This window comes from Cotesia glomerata, linkage group LG9 (assembly GCF_020080835.1).
Source record: "Cotesia glomerata isolate CgM1 linkage group LG9, MPM_Cglom_v2.3, whole genome shotgun sequence".
Classification (NCBI taxonomy): domain Eukaryota; kingdom Metazoa; phylum Arthropoda; class Insecta; order Hymenoptera; family Braconidae; genus Cotesia; species Cotesia glomerata.
In genome coordinates, this window is record NC_058166.1 from 13,628,737 (window position 1) to 13,648,038 (window position 19,302).

Here is a 19,302-nt window from a genome sequence, read left to right on the forward strand (position 1 = left end):
ATACATGACATTGAAGTTAGCAGTCGCTTAACCATTTAAAAATTTTTTTTAACAAACAAATTTGTTCCAAAAAATTATTTTATAAAAATTGCATTTTTAATTTTTCAAAATTTCTACATGTCAATTTTTTCTTCTAGTTTTTTTTGTTATAATTTATTTGTTGAAAAAATTTTTTAATTTATAAATGTCTGCTAAATTAAATTCCATTTTTTTAACATGTTTTTTTAGATTTGAGAAGATATAATTTAGCAGATATTTAATAATTTTTAGAATTTTTATTAACAAATAAATTACGGCAAAAAAAAATAAGAAAAAAAATTTATATGTAGAAATTAAAAAAAAATTAAAAACGTAATTTTTTTTAAATAATTTTTTCGAACTAATTTAATTGTTAAATAAAATTAAGAATTGATCAAGTGACAGCTAACTTTAATGTCATAAAGTTACGTTATTATTTTTTTAATTTTTTAAATTTCAATAATACTAAAGTTAGCCGATATTTTGACTTTTTGATTTTTTTTTAATTTATTAAATTAAAACTAAAAAATATTTTTTGAAAATTGCACTTATAATTTTTCAAGTTTTTTACAAATGAAAAATTTTTTTTTATTTTTTTGTAATAATTTTTTCAATAAAAAAAAAATTCTAAGAAATTTTAGATGTCAGCTAACTCAATTTTTATTAAATGTCAATTTTTTTTTTATTTTCTTTGACATTATTTATTTGTTAAAAAAATTCTTAAAATTATAAAATATCTGCTAAATTAATTTTCATTATTTAAACAATAGCGAAAAAACCGACTTTAACACCGTCAGGGTCGGAGATTATAAAAAAAGAAGGAGAATCGCTGACTCTCAAATGTACAACTGACGAACCCATGGTTTTCTACACTGACTTAGAAGATCCTGTAAGTTATTAGATCAATTATTTATTTTGAAATTAAATTACAATAATTTTAATTGACTATAAATTTTTATTTACAGAAAAAAAGATCTAGAAGTACTGAAGAAACTTTTGAGGTAATTGGAGGACAATATTCATATTATTTCAAAAAGAAATCTCTAGTTCTCGGTGACGAAGGCTGGTATAGTTGCGCAGATGAATATATTAAAGTTGATAAGACTGATAAAGAACAACCAGATGTTAGCTGGATTCGCGTTTATGTTATAAGTAAGATTTTATGAACAAATTGATTTATTTTTTAAGAACTTTAATAAATTAATTTATATTTTTTTTGTAATAGGTAAGAAACCAAAATTGCAGCCATCAAAATCGGTTCTTGTGAAAAATGAAGGCGATCCATTGGAACTCTCGTGTTCATCGGGTGATGATAAAACGCTGAAATTCCACATTGTATACGATTATCTCGTAAGTTTATAATTCTTGACTGATCTCTGGTTAAACAAAATAATTAAAAGATTATTTGATTTTTGATATTTCAAATTATTTAAAAATTTCAAATACTACTCACAAGAATTGAAAAAAAACAAATTTAAGAGGACCCGGTGGTCTAGTGGGATAAAATTTAAGCTATTTTAAAAATTTTATTTCTATATGAAGGTAATGATTAATGCTTTCAAATTTTTTTATACTTATTCTATTACTTATCAACTACACAAAAATGAAAATCAAAACAAAAAAAAAAATTTTTTTAAATTAGAAAAATGAAATTCAAATTTTTAGACGGCTGCTAACTCTAAAGTTCAATTAGGGGTGTTTTCAATCGGAGGAGATGGTTCCAATACATATACGATACAAAAAAAAATCACTTTTATCAGATGACAAGGGATAGTATGGTTGTGCAGACGAAACAATTGAAGTTGACACTCATAAACGCAATCAATCAGACGTCAGTTGGATCTACGTAAACGTTCATGGTAATGTATTATATTAGCATGTTAGTGGTTAGTGACTTAATTATTAAACAATTAAAAAAAGTTTGAAGAGCAAAAATTCTTGAATAAAGTATAATTTACTTAACGAAGAAAAATTTTTTTAGTTTAAAAATTTTTCTTAAGGTAGTTGTCGTGGTTAAGGTATACCGTCAGAAAATTCTAAATTTTTGTATACTTATTAAGGACATGATGATACAATTACCCTTAAAATTTGAAGTCGATTGACCACCTATAACCCAAGATGAATTCAATTAGAAATTGGATATCTAACATTGATTGCATACGCTCTCTGCAGTTCTGTACCAGTTTTTTCGTTATAAAAAAAAAACTAATAGTCTTTTAATGTATTTATTGTGAGTTTAAAAAAAAATTTTTGACCGTCTAATTGTTTATAAATAACGGATTAAATTTCAACAATTTATGAAAAAGTATATATCTACGGAGTCGGACAGAAACAATTGTATGGCTTACGTCTCCACGGGTACGGTCTTGCGTAAAAATTATGGATTCCTTAGCTATACAAGCTCATATACTTTTGCGGCGCGTATACTCTAATTTTTTGACAATATTGTATCATGACAACTACCTTAAAATAATTTTTTTTATACTTCAACAGCCAAAGTTCCAAAATTGTATCCACGGAGAAGAGAGATCAAAATAAAAGAAAACCAAGAGTTGAATCTTAAATGCACTGGCCATCGAGAAATCCACTTTTTCATGATTTTAAAGGATTCGGTGAATCTTTATTTTGAAGAAGATGAAAATTTGAGTCATTTATAACGATATCATTTTTAGGGTGAGGGCTCTAAACGTATTGAACGGACTCACATGGTCAAGGGAGGCTTAATTGAACATAGCTTACAGAAGAAATCAGTAGATCAACGTGACAGTGGATGGTACGCATGTGCGTTCGATAACGTCGAATTTTACTCCAACAGTAATCCGCACTCTCAAGAGAACATCAGCTGGATCCATGTTGAAGTTGAACGTAATGTATCTTTGGATTTTAATTGTTAGATTGTAAATAATTAGTTGAAAAAAAATTCGCAATTTTTAACAGAAATAGATGAATTAATTAATTAATATCTTCTCAATTTTTTTTCTTACAGCTTGGATTTAGAACTAATTGAGACACTAAACTGAAGATTAAGATTGGCAGAAGTAAGACAAAAGAAGTTTCGAAATGGATTTGAATTTTATTATACTCATTATTTACTACTTATTATTGTACAATTAAACAATATTTTCCTTTTAATTTGAAATGCAATAAAGAATATTTTTATTCTAAAATACCTACTGTTTATTTATTTATTTTTATTTAAATAATTAAATTACTAAGCAGAATAAATATTTTATGAATGCAATTAGAAATTTTCTAAACTGACAGAGTATGGAACCATTTATTTTTTTTTTACAATTTTTAAAAAGAATTGAAAAATTTATGATTAATTATAGTAACGTTTTTTTAATAAAAAAATGAGAAGAATGCACACTTTGTTTTGCAAACTATCGACAAAATATCTTAATATCAAGAAAAGTTTAAAACATTTGAGAAAAAATTGCAGTTATCACAATAAAGAAACATCTGACATTGTCCGTGACCTAATAATAGCAGTGATATAACAGACGGTATTGAACTATTTAAGCTTATCGTTAATTTTAATAGCTGTTTGTCAGATGGTATAAAAACAGTGAAGACATTTATAAATTATTAGTCAGTAAACGAGTGAGAAGTGATTTAAATTGTTTTTAAACGATGGCATCGCTAATTCAAGCTTGTGCTTTATTTTTTTTGGTAGCAATATGCCGAGGTAATTACTAATTACGTAAATGACTCGTTTAATTAATCAACAACCAGCTCACAAAATAATCAAAGCTTATAAAATGTTTTAAAACCATTATTGTAATTTAAATTTTTATATCATTTGATTTCTTCTTAAACTATAGGTTACTCCATTTCTTAAATCAAAAGTTACTTCGAACGCCATTTTGTCTTCGGTTAAATAAATAATCTAAAAACATTCTGCAGCCCTGAAAATTATTTAATTAAATTATTGTAGAGTTTTTTACCTTGTTTCAAGTGTAATAAGTTAAAAATTAAAATAATTCGGTAAAATCCAGGTTATTTAACAATTATGGTGTGTTTAAGCCCGCGCTCCGGATGACTATCTATATTTTTTTTTATAGGGAAAAATCAAAATAAAAAATTAAAAGTTATAAAATCATACAAATACGCGCAATTACAGAGGTGTAATAAATGAAATTCAAATTTTAAAATGGAACTTGATTAATAAAAATTATAATAAGAAGACACGTCGCTCAAAATTTGAAAAAGCAGATAATATTTTCGATTTATTTAATGATTTTTGACAGGCTGTATTTCGTATGGAATATGACTTATATATGGGGTATTTAATGCCAATCCGACCACTTTTGAACTCGACCCCTTTAGATGTAGCTGACACTTTATTATTCTTTTCTACCCTTTGAAAAACATTTTTGAGAATTTTTTTTAAATTTTTGTGTCCATCCCAAAAAAAGTTATGCATTTTTCAAAAAAATGGCTTTTTTATTTTCAAATAACCATACCTAACTTTTTTTTGATATTGGGTACCGTTTTTTTTTTAATTTTTGTTTTTGAATGTACTTTTTGAAAAAATACACAAAAAAAATTAAAGATGATAAATTCGGGAAAATATTCGAGTTTTTCGAGTAAAATCGTTATTTTTTCACAGTACGTCATTTTTTTTTTATTTTTATTTCTCAAAAAAAACTTCAATCAATATTTAATTGAAAAAAAAAGTTTTTTTTTATTTTAGAAATGTTTTTTTTTAGTAAATAGTTAAAAAATTTTTTTAGAGTTGAAAGAATAAAAAAATTACAATAGTTATGATTAAATAGTTAATTTTTATTATTTACATTAAACAAATTAAAAATACTTAATCTAGAATATATTTACAATATTATTTATACATTTTATACAATTATTCAGAGAAAAATCTTAAATCAAAATCACTCAAATAATTGAAAATATCTCTTACAACTAAGGAAGGTAAATCCATGTAAAAAATATCGTGCAGGACTTCAGCATTTTTCAGCAGCTCTTTTCTGTCAAGTGCTCTTCTTAATTTTTCAAATATATAGCTACCATACACTGGAAATTCGGCTAATATTTCGTCCTTATTTATGCAGTCTAAATTTGTTAAACCTACAGCTAATCTATGTACATTTTTCTTAAATACACTAAAATAACTTAAATTCGAGTTTCTTATTTTTTGGATTTTCATTTCACCGATTTCCTTCTCGCACTTGTCACGAAATGATTGAAAATGCTCGCCATCCACAGCTTTTAAATATTTTTCAGTGACAAATTCACCGGCTGCAGATAATTTAATAATGTGATCTTGAATTGTCTTGATCATTGCCGAAGATGGATCCTGCCGCTCTTGATTGAAGGTCAGGTCAGCCAGGTGGATATTCATTTCCATGGCAATGTCAAGCAAACTTGAGTCGTCGTTGTTGACCACATTAATGTCTACCCCGCAGTCCAGTAAATAATTTAAAATATTTTTACTGCCTAATATAATAGCCTGGCGAGCCACAGTTTCACCACACAAATCGGAAATTTCCAAAAAATTAGGGCATTTTTTAACAAAAAGCTTAAAAATGTCGATGTTGTCCTGACGCATGGCTTCTTCAAACTCCTCCGTGTATTCCCCATCCTTGATGATGTTGAACTTCGCTCCAAAGTTCTCCAGGATTTGGAGAATCTCAATGCTGCTGGTACTTGCAGCCAAGTGAAGGGAAGATTTCACCCCGTATGATCCTTGATCGATGGTGGCGTTGTTCTTTAACAACAATTGAATCACACGAATGTCCTTCTTCGAAATTGCTATATTCAAAGGAGACCAGTGATAGCAACCCGCTATTGACGCCTCTTTGTAGGCCGAGACGCTTACGTTTGCTCCTGACATCACCAGGAACTTGGTGATCTCGTAATCACCACATTGAATGGCACGGTGAAGTGGCGGCAACCTCTCGTAATGACTTGGTCTTACGTTGACGTCAGCTCCAGAAAAAACTAATTTCTTCACTACTTCAAGGTTCTTCTCCTTGATGGCCACGTGGAGTGCCGTTCCCAAGAAGACAGTGCTAATATTCAGCTCTACGTTTTTGTTCAGTAGAAAGTCGATGAGTTCCTCGCCCGAGTTCATGATAGCGAACTGGAGCACACTTATTTCTCGGTACTGATCACAAGGAAGTACCGAGTTGATATTCAAATCTCCGGATTTCACTAACTTCTCAATCATTTTCAAATCACAACTGTTCACTGCCATTTTTCTGTTTGAGTAATTGAATAATACACAAGTGTATGTAAGGCTTAGAAAAATTTGGTTTGAATTTGCAGATTGTTGCACTTCGAACTTTGTCGTAAGAATGATTTGAGTTCTTGAAGCGATTCAGAAGGTAAACTCTTGAGGCTCCCTTCTTTCAAAAATTCATTAGGGTCTTACTCTTTCCTCCGGTAATAAACGTTTGTCATTGATTCTTCTACTGTTGGATGGTCAGAGGGAAAGGGAGTGTGGAGTTTATAATTTGAGCGAACCTTAGCCAGGTAAAAATTAGCAAAATTTACCAAGTTATTAAAGTTATTAAGGCTAATTGATATTTCTTTAAAATTTACAATTAGTTTGTATACACTCTTAATGAGATCTTAAGTACAGATATTTACTCAAATCCAAGAAATAAATAATGGCTCTTTGAATTTAATACCTTAAAGAATATAATAATACACCTTTAATGTCATTGTAATATTTTGGTACTTAGGTATGAAAAGAAGTCTATGGAAATTTTACTTTCGTTAAACTTTCTTTTATTTATGAAGCCAAAAAAAAATCCTACTATCTTCAATGTAAAATTAAATATGTTGAAGTAAGTATTCGAAGAAAATGTAGCCTATTGTAATGTATGTGTTCCAAAAAAATTATTTTTTGGGTTAAATTTATTAATAAAAAATAAAGAAATGTCTAATGGTCATTCATTCCATAAAAATCGTATAATCATTTTTAAATAAGTACAATCTTACGTAACTTAGTTAAATAAGTAATCTTTACGTAACTTAGTTTTTAAAAATTTAATAATCCAAGAATAAAATGAAAAACGGTATTCGGCCGCACCTGAGAAGGAAGGCCGATTCCATGAAATAGATAGAAGTAAAAATTTTAAAAGAAAAGGTGTTATAGGTCAAATTGAAGGTATTTTATCAGCTTTGCAGTGGTGTTTTAAAAAATACGGTATATTTTCTGAGTCAAAAGTTATTATCAAATATAATCACGAAAATTACGAGTTTTTACATTTTCAAAATCTTAAAGGCCCATTTTTATAGTTATAGGTGCTACGGTAAACACAGCATTGACGTTATATATTACATATACATATATATGTATACTGAAAGAAAAAAACTCCCTTTGAAAAATATGGGTATTTTTGTAACAAGAAATTGATTTGTTGAAAATTTTCAAGTTGTTTATCTAAAATTGTTCTTTTCAAAATATAAAAAACTTTTTTTCTACAAGAAAGGTCGGCTGTCCAATTTCAAAACACAGTAACTAACATTTAAAAATTTTTTTCAATTTTTCTTATTAAAAAAAAGTTTGCCCACCAAATTGATGAAAAATTTGATTTGTGAATAGAAGATACTTAAATATAGAAATTTTTAAGAAAAAATACTTGAAATTGAGGTCTAAATGTTATAAAAAATGCAACAATACTAGAAAAAATCAGGTATAAAAATGTTGCAGTTACTGTGTTTTAAAATTGGGCAGCCGAGGTAATGTGAATAAAATTTTGATTTTTTTAACTAAGAAAAAAAAATTTTGAAAATTTCCAACAAATTAATTCCTTGTCACAAAAATGCCTATATTTTTCGAAAGAAATTTTTTCTATTTAAGTATATATACGTATATAAATTCTTTAGCTACTGATTTTTTCGAGCACTACTTGACTATTAAAAAGATAAAATTTTAAGTTAATTTTGACATGAAGAACAATACAATACAATAGTAAAACAAGAACAATACAATAATAGATGTATTTCTATTAAATCTACCAAATAATGATTCTTTGAATTTAAGACAATAAAGAATACAACAATACACTTTCAATGAAATATTGATAATATTTTAGTACTCAGGTATGAAAGGAAATCGTTGGAAATTTTACTTTTATTGATTCTTGTTCTATACATGGCATCAAAAATAATCCTATTATCTTTGATGTTACAATAATTACACAGGTCCACAAAAAAAAAAAATTAGGAAAACGGTTGACCTTAAAGGCCATCCCTGCAACTTCCCGCTCATTTCATACTTAAGTGCACAAAACTGCATTTATTACGTTTTTGAGCTCTTCGAGCTCAAAAATATCCCTGAATAAAAAAAAGTATTGAGACAAAGAAAAAAGTATTGAAAAGTATTGGATTGCCTAGAAAACCAATACTTTTCAATACTTTTTACTTTGTCTCAATACTTTTTTTTTAATCAGGGATAATTTTCGTATCATTTTGAGCTCTCCGAGCTCAAAAATCTGCTAGAAGTTGAATAAAACACCATTTTTCGAATTTTAAAACCGCAATAACTTTTGAATAAATGAACCGATTTTTACGTGGTTGGTAGCATTCAACGCAGTTTCTAAAGCCTCACAAAAAACCTTTAAGTTTAAAGTGATCGAACAAGGAATTTCAAAGTAATTCTCAAGAAACGATTTTTTCGATTTTTTTCGTTAACGATAACTCATGGACGAATTAACCGATTTTGACCGGGCTGGTGGCAATCGACGTGTTTTTTTATGTTAAGCGCTGATTAGTTTTTAGAATCGATCAGTTAAGCCATTTAAAAGTTATTCCAAAAAAACCGCATTTGAAAAAATTTTTTTCTGCAGTTTTTTCAAGATTTCTTAAAATCTACTGGTTTGAATTAGTCTAAATGGTATTTAAAAACTAAGTTTAGTCAAGCCCTTTCGAATGGCGTAAACCGCGATAAAATTGGTCAAGCCGTTCAAAAGTTATGAGAGGTTTACATACGGCCGCACACACACACACACACACACACGCGCGCGCGCGCACACATACATACATACATACATACATACATACAGACGTACGGACATCATCACGGAAACATTCGGGGAGGCTTCCTAGGACCTCAAAACGTCAACATCCGTTGAAAACTCGATTTTCAAAAAACGGGGTGAAACCAATAACTTCCCGATTTTTCGAAAATCTTCGATTTTCTTAGCGGGAAGTTAAAAAGTGGTCTGTGCTGGGTGTGCGACCTATGCTTTCCGACGTATTTTTTACAGCTGAACACGAATCTGAAGTCAAAATTGGGGGTCAAACCGCAAAAAAACGGAGAAAAATAAAAAAAACCGATAAAATCCATTATCTAATAGTATTTTCCGTATGTTATGATCAAATTGAAGTTCCTGCTTTGTTTCTCTCTATAGCATCCATCACTGATTCGCAAATATGTTTATTTGCCATTTATTGTGTCTTATTGAAGTCTTTTATCGAAATAATTTTGTCTTTGATACTATAGAAAACGTCAGAACATTGAATCGGTACATTTACCGGCAAAAACCTGCTACCAAAGAGTGTTTGGACTACGACAACTGCCCTTTAACGGGATGTGTAGAATGATTCACTAGTCAACATTTCATGGTATCGAAGCCAGCGAAAGCGCGCTGTTTTGCAGGGAAGCGCTAGAATATGAGAATGATGCTGTAGTGTGTCCGACGACGAGTTGACATTGTCTCCGTCAAAGTCGGAAAGCCCTCATACTTAGGCCTGGGGAGGTATGAGCGTTATCAACCCTAGGGCGGCTGACTCATCTGCGATCGGGCCAGGTATTCTAGCGTGCGGGGTTTGTTTATTTTAATGGATTGTACACGGAAAGATTAAAACCCGACTGGTTCGTGTTCTGCACCAGACTCAGTCGTGTGCGGGTTACTTTGCACGGATTCTGGTGCATCACCCGACTGAGTCGTGTGCGCACCAGAGTGAGTTGTGTGCGGACCAGACTGAGTCGTGTGCAGAACACGAACCAGTCGGGTTTTAATCTTTCCGTGTAATGCTTCTTTTCTCTTTAGCTCACTCAACTGTACTTAAAGAAGAGTACACAAATCTAGAAACTGTTCTGAAAAAAATTAAGTATGAAGAACATAAATGGCAAGTATGTGGTGATTTGAAGATTTTGTCCATGATCCTGGGAGAAAAATCTAGATTCACGAAGTATCCATGCTATTTGTGTATGTTTGACAGTAGAGATCGCAAAAATCACTACGTCAAAAAAGTTTGGCCTTCGAAATCTTTATTTAGGGTTGGATCACATAATATAATAAGAAAACCGCTTGTTGATCCAGCCAAAATTCTCATTCCTCCTCTTTATATTAAACTTGGGTTAATAAAACAGTTTGTGAAAGCTCTGGATAAAGAAGGAGAGTGCTTTACATACCTGTGTCGAGTGTTTAAGCACAAATCAGATGCGAAATTGAGAGAATGCATCTTTGATGGACCGGAAATCCGGACGTTATTCAAAAATGAAACATTTGTTTCAGTGATGGATGAACAAGAAAAGGCATCATGGCTCAGTTTCAAGGAAGTGTGTATCAAGTTTTTAGGTAACACCAAAGATGCTGATTACGAAAATATTGTGGCCAATATGATCGCAAACTTTCAGCGTTCAGGTTGCCTAATGAATTTGAAACTTCACTTTCTTGATTCGCAACTCGATTACTTTCTGGAGAACAACGGAGACTTTAGTGAAGAGCACGGAGAGAGATTTCATCAAGATCTTAAAGAATTTGAACGGCGATTTCAGGGGCAGTGAGGGGTAAATATGTTTGCAGATTACTGCTGGATGCGACAAAGAGAAAATCAACAGAGAGGAAAAAAGCGTATCAGAAATCCGTTGCACAGGTCATTTGAGGAGAAAAGAGCCAGGAAATGACAAAAAATAAGATTTTAATTATCATGCAGAAAAATTAATTAGATCGAAGATTTTATCGGTTTTTTTTATTTTTCTCTGTTTTTTGCAGTTTGACCCCCAATTTTGACACTTCAGATTCGTGTTCAGCGGTAAAAAATACGTCGGAAAATATATGTCGCACACCCAGCACAGACTACTTTTTTTTTTTTTTTTTGTGGACCTGTGTTATTTATAAACAAATTGAGACCGCCATTAGATACTTGTTAGAATTTCATATTAACCTACTTGATATCGAAATTTTAAGAAATTATAATTTTTCAATCTATTTCCAGTTGACACAGCCGATTTGGCTAATTTCTGTAGGCTAATAACATCAAATTCGAGGAAACGTAAAATTAGGTTTGATGCTATGATTATTATTGTTATTAATTTTTTTTTTTTTATTAATAAATTTAGTGCATAAAATAATTTTTTAGACAACATACATTACAGCAGGCAACATTCTTTTAAAATTTTCATTAAAAAATAATTATTGTAACGTCAAAGATAGTGGGATTATTTTTGACGCCATGTATAGAACAAGAATCAATTAAAGTAAAATTTCCAACGATTTCTTTTCATACCTGAGTATTAAAATATTATCAATATTTCATTGAAAGTGTATTGTTGTATTCTTTATTGTATTAAATTCAAAGAATCATTATTTGGTAGATTTAATAGAAATACATCTATTATTGTACTGTTCTTGTTTTACTATTGTATTGTATTGTTCTTCATGTCAAAATTTACTTAAAATTTTATCTTTTTAATAGTCAAGTAGTGCTCGAAAAAATCAGTAGCTAAAGAATTTATATACGTATATATACTTAAATAGAAAAAATTTCTTTCGAAAAATATAGGCATTTTTGTAGTATTGATTTTTTCTAGTATTGTTGCATTTTTTATAACATTTAGACCTCAATTTCAAGTATTTTTTCTTAAAAATTTCTATATTTAAGTATTTTCTATTCACAAATCAAATTTTTCATCAATTTGGTGGGCAAAATTTTTTTTAATAAGAAAAATTGAAAAAAATTTTTAAATGTTAGTTACTGTGTTTTGAAATAGGGCAGCCGACCTTTCATGTAGAAAAAAAGTTTTTTATATTTTGAAAAGAACAATTTTAGATAAACAACTTGAAAATTTTCAACAAATCAATTTCTTGTTACAAAAATACCCATATTTTTCAAAGGGAGTTTTTTTCTTTCAGTATAAATATATATGTATATGTAATATATAACATCAATGCTGTGTCTACTTGTTGTAGTTTGTAGTTTGTAGTCAACTTGATGTTTGGGATCAGGCGCGCCGTCCATCTGCCCGTCTCTCCCGATGTCCATCGGTTCTGCCACTCTTGTTGCGTTTCCGCCTTTATCCTCGTTCTTACGTCCTTCATGTTTTCGTCACTGTTTTTAGCGTCATAGAGTTTCGCTCTCTCAATCGCGAGTAGGTCGATGGGTGCGGCTCCCGCAATAACCAATATAGCCGCCTCGAAAACCGTTCGATAGGCGCAGGCAACCCTGAGAGCGCCTCACCGCTGCACTGCCGCTATTTTTCGTTGGTAGGTATTCTCTTTCAATATGCCTGCCCATATTTCTGCTCCATAAAGCAGTACCGAGTGGACTACTTCTAGAAGAACTCTTCTCTTTTTGGTTTTTGGTCCTATAGTGTTGGTCATGATTCTTGCTAGGCTAGACACCGTCTTGCTGGCTTTCTTGCATGCACTGTCAAGGTGTTCGCGGAAAGATAGTTTCTCGTCTATCATTACCCCTAGATAGCGCAGGGCCCTTGTTGACGTCAGTGTTGTTCCTTCCATGTCCACAGCGAATGGTTTTGGGAACCATTTTTGACGTGTCAGAACAACCATCTCGGTTTTATGCTTGGCGAGTTTCAGGTGGTGTTTATCAAACCAGGTCTCGACGGCGTCAATGGTTTCCCGAACCAGTAATTCGGCCTCTTCTACGCTGTCTACTACTATCGTGGCCGCAACGTCGTCTGCAAAGCCCGTTAGCTCTACTTGCTTTGGTAACGAGATTTCAAGAAGCTCGTCGTAGTCCGCATTCCATAGATCGGGCCCCATTACTGAGCCTTGCGGTACGCCAGCCGTTGTGGCGTATTCTTGTGGGCCTTCCGTAGTTTCCGCTATTAGCTTTCTTTCATCCAGGTAGTTGTCGACTAGTGCCAGATTCTTTGGCTCCGCGTCAAACTTGTGCTCCAGAGCATCTAAAATGTATCTCCAATTTGCGCTGTTAAATGCGTTTTTGACATCTAGCGTGAGGAGGAGACATACTTTACGAGCTTTGAGGCTACCAGACCATGCTTGTGTTGCTGTCTTTATAACTTTCTCGATCGCTCCGACTGTCAAACGACCTACCCAAAAGCCATGCTGGTTGGTGGCAAAACCTCCAGCACGGTCGATGTCGTTGTGAAGTCTCCCTTGAATGAGCTTCTCGAGCAGTTTTCCAGCAATGTCTAGCATACAGAGTGGTCTAAACGACGAAGGTGTTACGGGGGTTCCCTTTTTCTTTGTTTAAGAGAACCAATCTCTGCCGCTTCCAGACCGCGGGAAACGTGCCAGTTGCCAAGCATGCGTTGTAGGTGTTCAGGAGTATGTCTGGATATTCCAGGGCTACAATCTTGATCACCGCTGCCGGGATGCCATCAGGTCCAGGTGCCTTTTCTGTTTTGAGTGACTTGGCCGCGTCTTGTAGTTTCTTAGTTGTGAAGGGTGTTCCTTCGCTGTTTTTAGCGTAGTGTTTCTTCTCCCGCGGCGGGTGTTTGGGGAAAAGCTCCGCTACAATGCTGTCCATTAAGGCAGGAGACTTCAGCGCTTCTGGTGAAGCCTTTCCAAGTTGTTTGGTGACAATTTGGTAGACTTTGCCCCAGATGTCCTTGTCGAGATCATTACAGATCTGTTTCCACAATATCGCTTTTCTTGCTTTAATGGCTTGGTTTAGCGTCTTTTTGGCCTGTTTGTACTCTTTTGAATACAAGTTCTCGCTTGGGGAGCGTTTCGTGGCTCTCGTTGCGCGGCGACGTAGCTTATGACATCTTTTGCAAAGTTCTGCTATGTCTGTTGACCACCAGTACGCCGGCCTGTGGAAACTCCTATTTTTCAGCCGTGGCATAGAGGCGTCACATGCGGCAGCAATCTCCTTCATCATATTTAGCACTGCCTTTTCCGTCTCGCTGCAGGTATCCGGAGTCGGGTTGTTCTGAAGGATAGACCAGCTTCGTGCAAGTGAAGCTCGCAATGCCTCTGGATCAAGCCTTCTGGCATTCCACTTCCGCTTAGAAAGGTCGCGTTGTGAAACCGGAGTAGATGACAATCCAACCTTGAATGTCACAAACTGGTGGTTACTGCCACTGTATTCTTCGGATACAGTCCAGTCTTCGATCATGTTGGCAGTCCTTGGAGTCGCCAACGAAATGTCGAGGATTGACTCTTGGTACCCTGGTCTTCTGACGGTCGTGGTGCTCCCGGTGTTCAGCACTATGAGGTCGAGTCTAGTCGCGACGTCAGCGACCTCGTTACCTCTGGTGTCGGAGAAAGCAGCGCCCCACTCAGCCAATTTAGCGTTGAAGTCTCCGATTACGATGACTTCGCCGTTGAACTTAGTGACCGCATCTTCTATATTTGCCAGTTTCTGTCGGAACACACTAATCCCTTCGTTAGGTGAGAGATAGACGCTCATGAAGTAGGTTGTGGGGGTTTGAATCCAGACAAAACCTGCTCCACTTCCGCTGTTGTTGACGGTAACGTTCTTTGTGTTCACAATCCAAATTGCTGCCGTGCCAGTTTCGTCTGCGAACCATGTTTTACCTTCGATGTTTAGATATTGCTCGCAGATAAAGCAGACGTCGATTTTATCTTCAAAGAGACGCTGGCGCAGCAGGTTTTGCGCCAAGGCGCACCTATTCAGGTTGCCTTGTAGTATGCCTGTCATTTCTGCCCTCTCTTGGCTTCTGCAAGTGCTGTGCGGAATGCCCTGCAAGCTCCAGTGCCAGAAATATGGCATAGACCATCCTGGGCATCTTTGTCCGGAGCACAAAGGAAGAATTTTGGCTTCTCCATGCAGTTTACGGCTTTGTGGTTCTCTCCGCCACATTTGTAGCAGCACCTGGTTTTGAGCTTTATTAGGGGGAGCCGCTGTTTCATGCTCTTTTTCCTTCTTTTTCCTATTTCGGTCCACTGTAGTCCAGACGTCCTCCCGGGCTGTCTTTTTCTGTGGTGGCTTGTCCATTATTGAAGAAGGGCTGGGCGTGGACAGCTGCCTCTTCTTGTTATTGTCCTTTCCTTGCTGTGGTAATTTTTTAGGAGTGACCAAAGATGGCTGTGGTTTTTTGGTCAGACTCGGAGTTGTTTGGGTCGTTGAGGCCGACATGCCTGGTGATTTGTTGGCTATCCTATATGCTGTAGTGATAGATGTAACCAATTTTCTAATCTCATGATGGAGATTCTTCTTGTCTTTTATAAACTCGGCTAACTCTTCGATCTTGATGTTGAGCCTCTCCATTGGTGACTGTTGGCCTGTAATGGTCGGTACAGAGTTGATTCTTCCTCGGTAGGTTTGATTAGTGACAGGAGCAAAAGGTCCTCCACTTTTTGGAGGAATGTTGCTCAGCTGTCCGTTCTCTGCCATTTGGGCTGATTTCGTACTCCCTGTAACCTTGCTAGCATTGCTAGACAGCAGAGCCATGGGGTCTACTCCGCTGTTCAAACGGTCGCTTGATAACGACGAGTTCAGGCCCGTTTGCACACCTTCCCTCGCCAGCACTGAGGTATCCCCCCTCTGCACCGTAGGCGATGTTTGAAATTGATCTGGCATTTTCATATCATCTTTTGCTAGGTTTTGGTCCACCCCGAGTATTCTATTTCATCGGTACCCGACGCATCTGGCGTGCAGATATGCCGGGCATTCCCTTATCCGCCATCTGGGGAGGCGCCCGATGCGGGACCCAGTAAGCCCGACACGAGGAAGTTGTCACTGTGTCTGTATGTGTGTGTGTGTGTGTGTGTGTGTGTGTGTTTTTTTATAGAGGAGGTAAAATACATTTACGTATACCAGGACTTGGTGTTGGTGCCAGGACTAGGTGTTGGTGCCTGGGTATGTCGGACTCAGAAGTCAATATTATTTTGCAACAATACCGACTAAACATCCTTCTCTCTCCTTTCCCCATAGATATTGCAGGGAAGACTGGATCGGGACCGCGTTAGCATTACTTCGATCCAGTCCATGTTGTGTCTCACGACACCTACTTCTTGTTACTACTGGTTTCTAATCCCTTTCTGCGATTTTTTCGTTTAAAAGGCGCTGCGCGTAGGCTGCGACAGCTGACCAGTTTTCTTCTTTTGTGATCATGCAGGTTACTAACCTTTCAGGGGAGAGCGTTGTGCCTATTGTTTCTTCGGTGCTGATTCTGTCGTCCTTCCACCGATCACACTCGAAAAACGTGTGCTCGGCGTTGTCAATTTTGTCTGGGCAGTATTTGCACGTTGGTGTGCTGTGCAAACCCATCTTGAAAAGGTAGGCATTGAACTGCCCATGTCCCGTCAATAGCTGGGTCAGGAAGAAGTCCGTGTCTCCGTGCTTTCGAGAAAGCCAGACGTTGATGTTTGGGATCAGGCGCGCTGTCCATCTGCCCGTCTCTCCCGATGTCCATCGGTCCTGCCACTCTTGCTGCGTTTCCGCCTTTATCCTCGTTCTTGCGTCCTTCATGTTTTCGTCACTATCTTTAGCGTCATAGAGTTTAACTCTCTCGAACGCTAATAGGCCAATGGGCGTGGCTCCCGCGATGACCAATACAGCCGCTTCGGAAACTGTGCGGTAGGCGCAGGCAACCCTGAGAGCGCCTCGCCGCTGTACTGCTGTTATCTTTCGTCGGTAGGTCTTCTGCTTTAATATGTCTGCCCATATCTCAGCTCCATAAAGCAGTATTATATATTATAAGTATATCGGACTTCCGTTTCCGGTGCTATAGTGTAGAGACGTATGTTATCTCAAGTGGTCAAAATTTTTAAAGTTTTGTGAGTTTCGAGTAGTGTAGGAGAGTGGAGAATAAAGCGGGAGATTGAGAAAAAATCGGAGTACGGGTGGGAATATTAATCGGAGTTAGATTTTGGGGATTAGAAGCTGAATTGGGGGTAGCAGTTTAAGACCTCGACGAGGTAGAGGTTAGGCAACTTGCTGGTGAGGGGTTCAGAGGGTAAGAGGGGTATAAAAAGGGAAAGGGTAAGTGGTGCTGGGCGGTAATAGAAAGAACCAAGGATACATTGGTAACTGTGGGACAGTTGATAAGGTAGAAAGTAGGAAAGGGGACATGCCGAATGGTAAGGAAGCTAATCAGGCGGGAAGTTCAAATTGGTTTCAGGGGAATTTTAAACTAGGGAGGTCATCAAGGGTAGGGGAATTAGAGGAGGTAGGGTCTGGGGGCAAAAGAAAAGACAGGGATTCAGAGTTAGAGTGGAATCTGGAAAAAGATAAAGAAGAAAGGGAGCTGATTAAGAAAAGCAAGCTACAAGTTAGGACGATCAATAAGGGAAAAGAGCTCAAAGCTGGGGAGATGGAGACCTTAATGAAAAAGTTAGAGGATTTGGATGAAAGAATCAAGCAGGAATGCAAAAAAGTTAGTGATGAGGTAGGAGTATTAAGAATGGAGGGTAAAAAGGAAAGAGAGGAGATGAAAAAGATATGGGAGGCTGAAAAGAAGATAATGAAGGAGAAAATAAAGGGGATCGAAGATAGACTCGACAAACTTGAGCAAGAACGCGTGATGGTAGGAATGGTAGAGGATGGTGGCGGAGAGTGCTCTGGCAAAGTGTTGGATGCAGAGAAGTGTTGGATTGAAAAAGCTAGAATGGGGCGCAGAGAGAAAGGAAAGAGAGTCAAGGAGAAAAAATGTAATAGTTAAGGGTGTCTCAATGAAAGAAGGGGTTGACTGGAAGAATGAAGTAGAGAAAGTTTGGATTAAGATGGAAGTAGGTTCCGGGAAAAAAAGTATGAGGAAGATTGGGGGACTAGATAAGGAAGGAAAAGGCTTGGTACTCGTAGAAATGGAAGGGATCGACAAGAAAAAGGAAGTAATGATCGCCAAGAGTAAGTTGAAAGGAGAAGACATCTGGATAGAGGATGATTTAACCTATGAAGAGAGAAGAATTAAGAAAATCATATCACAAGAAGCGGCGAAGGAAAGAGCTTACGGTAACTTGGTGAAAGTGGGGTACTTGAAAATGTGGGTGAATGGAAAACTGAGACTGTGGGATGAGGCAAAAGGGAACTGGAAAAACCAACAGGGAAAAGAATAAGGGAGGAGGATGGTAAAAAGGGTGGGGTGGGCAGAAAGAAAAGGGAAAGGAGTAAGAGGAGCAAAGAATGTACGTATCAGATTTGCTTCTGGAACGTAGCTGGGGTGAAAAACAAAGAGGAGGATTTCTGGGTAGGTTTAAGAAAATGGGACATCGTAGTGTTACTTGAGACATGGGCTAATAGTAAGAAATGGACGGAGGTGAGAGAGTCCTGGAAAAAGGGATTCAAATGGGACATACAGGAGGCAATAGTTCCCAAAGGAAGGGGTAGAGCAAGAGGAGGTATACTGATCGGAGTTAAAGAAGGAATAGAAGTAGGAAAAAAGGGGAAATGGGATATAGAAGGGTGGGTGGAAAGAGAGGTCAAACTAGGAGAAGAGTGGTGGTGGGTAGTAGGGGCATACATCAATGAAGATCTAGACAGGAAGAAAAAGCTCATGAGCAGGTGGATGGATGAGGCATGGGATAGACGAATACTAATCGGAGGGGATGTTAATGCCAGAACTGGAACAGACGGAGGAATTAAAGTCGGAAAAGGACATGAAGAATGTAGTATAAGAAAATCGAAAGACAAAGTAATCAATAAGGAGGGAAAGGAGCTATGTAGATTCATAGAGGAAAGAGGATGGGCAATTTTAAATGGATGTATTGAAGGAGACGAAGAAGGAGAATGGACTTTCGTAGGGGAAAGAGGCTGTTCTGTAATAGATGTGGTGATAAGTGATGAGAGAAACCGTGATAAGATATTAGAATTAAAAGTAGAAGATAGAACAGAGTCCGACCACCTCCCGGTTTCGGTGAAGGTAATAGCTAAAGGGAGTAGAGAAGAAAAGAAAGACAGGGAGACAAGGCAGGGGACAGGTAGAGGATTATGGACCAAAGAAGGAATAGAAAACTTTCAAGAAGGTCTAAAAGACGAAGAGACAACTAGAGGGAGTGTTGAAGAAGAATGGGAAAGCCTAAAAGGGAAAATCAAAAAAGCAATCAAGAAGTCACTGAAAAAAGGGACTAGAGTAAGAGGAAACTCGGGTTAGTGGGACGAGGAATGCAGAATAGAAAAATCTAAACTAGGAAAAGC

The 19,302-nt window shown here is 35.9% G+C and overlaps 2 protein-coding genes and 1 long non-coding RNA gene across 4 annotated transcripts in view; all 3 read left to right on the top strand.

The window, feature by feature from the left end:
* The first annotated feature begins 787 nt into the window (after positions 1-787).
* Positions 788-1,944, top strand: LOC123271448. Its single transcript, XM_044737778.1, has 4 exons — positions 788-907; positions 984-1,170; positions 1,244-1,368; positions 1,684-1,944. Exons 1-4 carry the CDS (start codon positions 878-880, stop codon positions 1,780-1,782), a joined length of 441 nt encoding a protein of 146 aa, XP_044593713.1. The 5' UTR covers positions 788-877; the 3' UTR covers positions 1,783-1,944.
* Positions 1,945-2,318: 374 nt separating this feature from the next.
* Positions 2,319-3,155, top strand: LOC123271449. Its single transcript, XR_006510878.1, has 3 exons — positions 2,319-2,630; positions 2,691-2,883; positions 3,005-3,155. It is a non-coding gene; the product is annotated as an uncharacterized LOC123271449 (long non-coding RNA).
* A 372-nt stretch (positions 3,156-3,527) lies between these two features.
* The window catches only part of LOC123272114, a 33,273-nt gene continuing 17,498 nt past the window's right edge, over positions 3,528-19,302 (top strand). The window contains exon 1 of one of the 2 annotated variants that reach the window (XM_044738777.1): positions 3,528-3,706. In XM_044738777.1, the coding sequence (XP_044594712.1) occupies positions 3,652-3,706 (55 nt within the window). In that variant the 5' untranslated portion in view covers positions 3,528-3,651. The remainder of the gene's footprint in view (positions 3,707-19,302) is intronic. The other variant, XM_044738778.1, reaches the window with a different exon arrangement.

What these genes read in the sequence shown, in the direction of transcription:
- LOC123271448 (XM_044737778.1), top strand. Translation starts at nt 878, where the DNA reads ATGGTTTTCTACACTGACTTAGAAGATCCT. An exon ending in ACACTGACTTAGAAGATCCT is followed by an intron (nt 908 to 983) that starts GTAAGTTATTAG and finishes TTTTATTTACAG; the next exon opens with AAAAAAAGATCTAGAAGTAC. An exon ending in ACATTGTATACGATTATCTC is followed by an intron (nt 1,369 to 1,683) that starts GTAAGTTTATAA and finishes TCAAATTTTTAG; the next exon opens with ACGGCTGCTAACTCTAAAGT.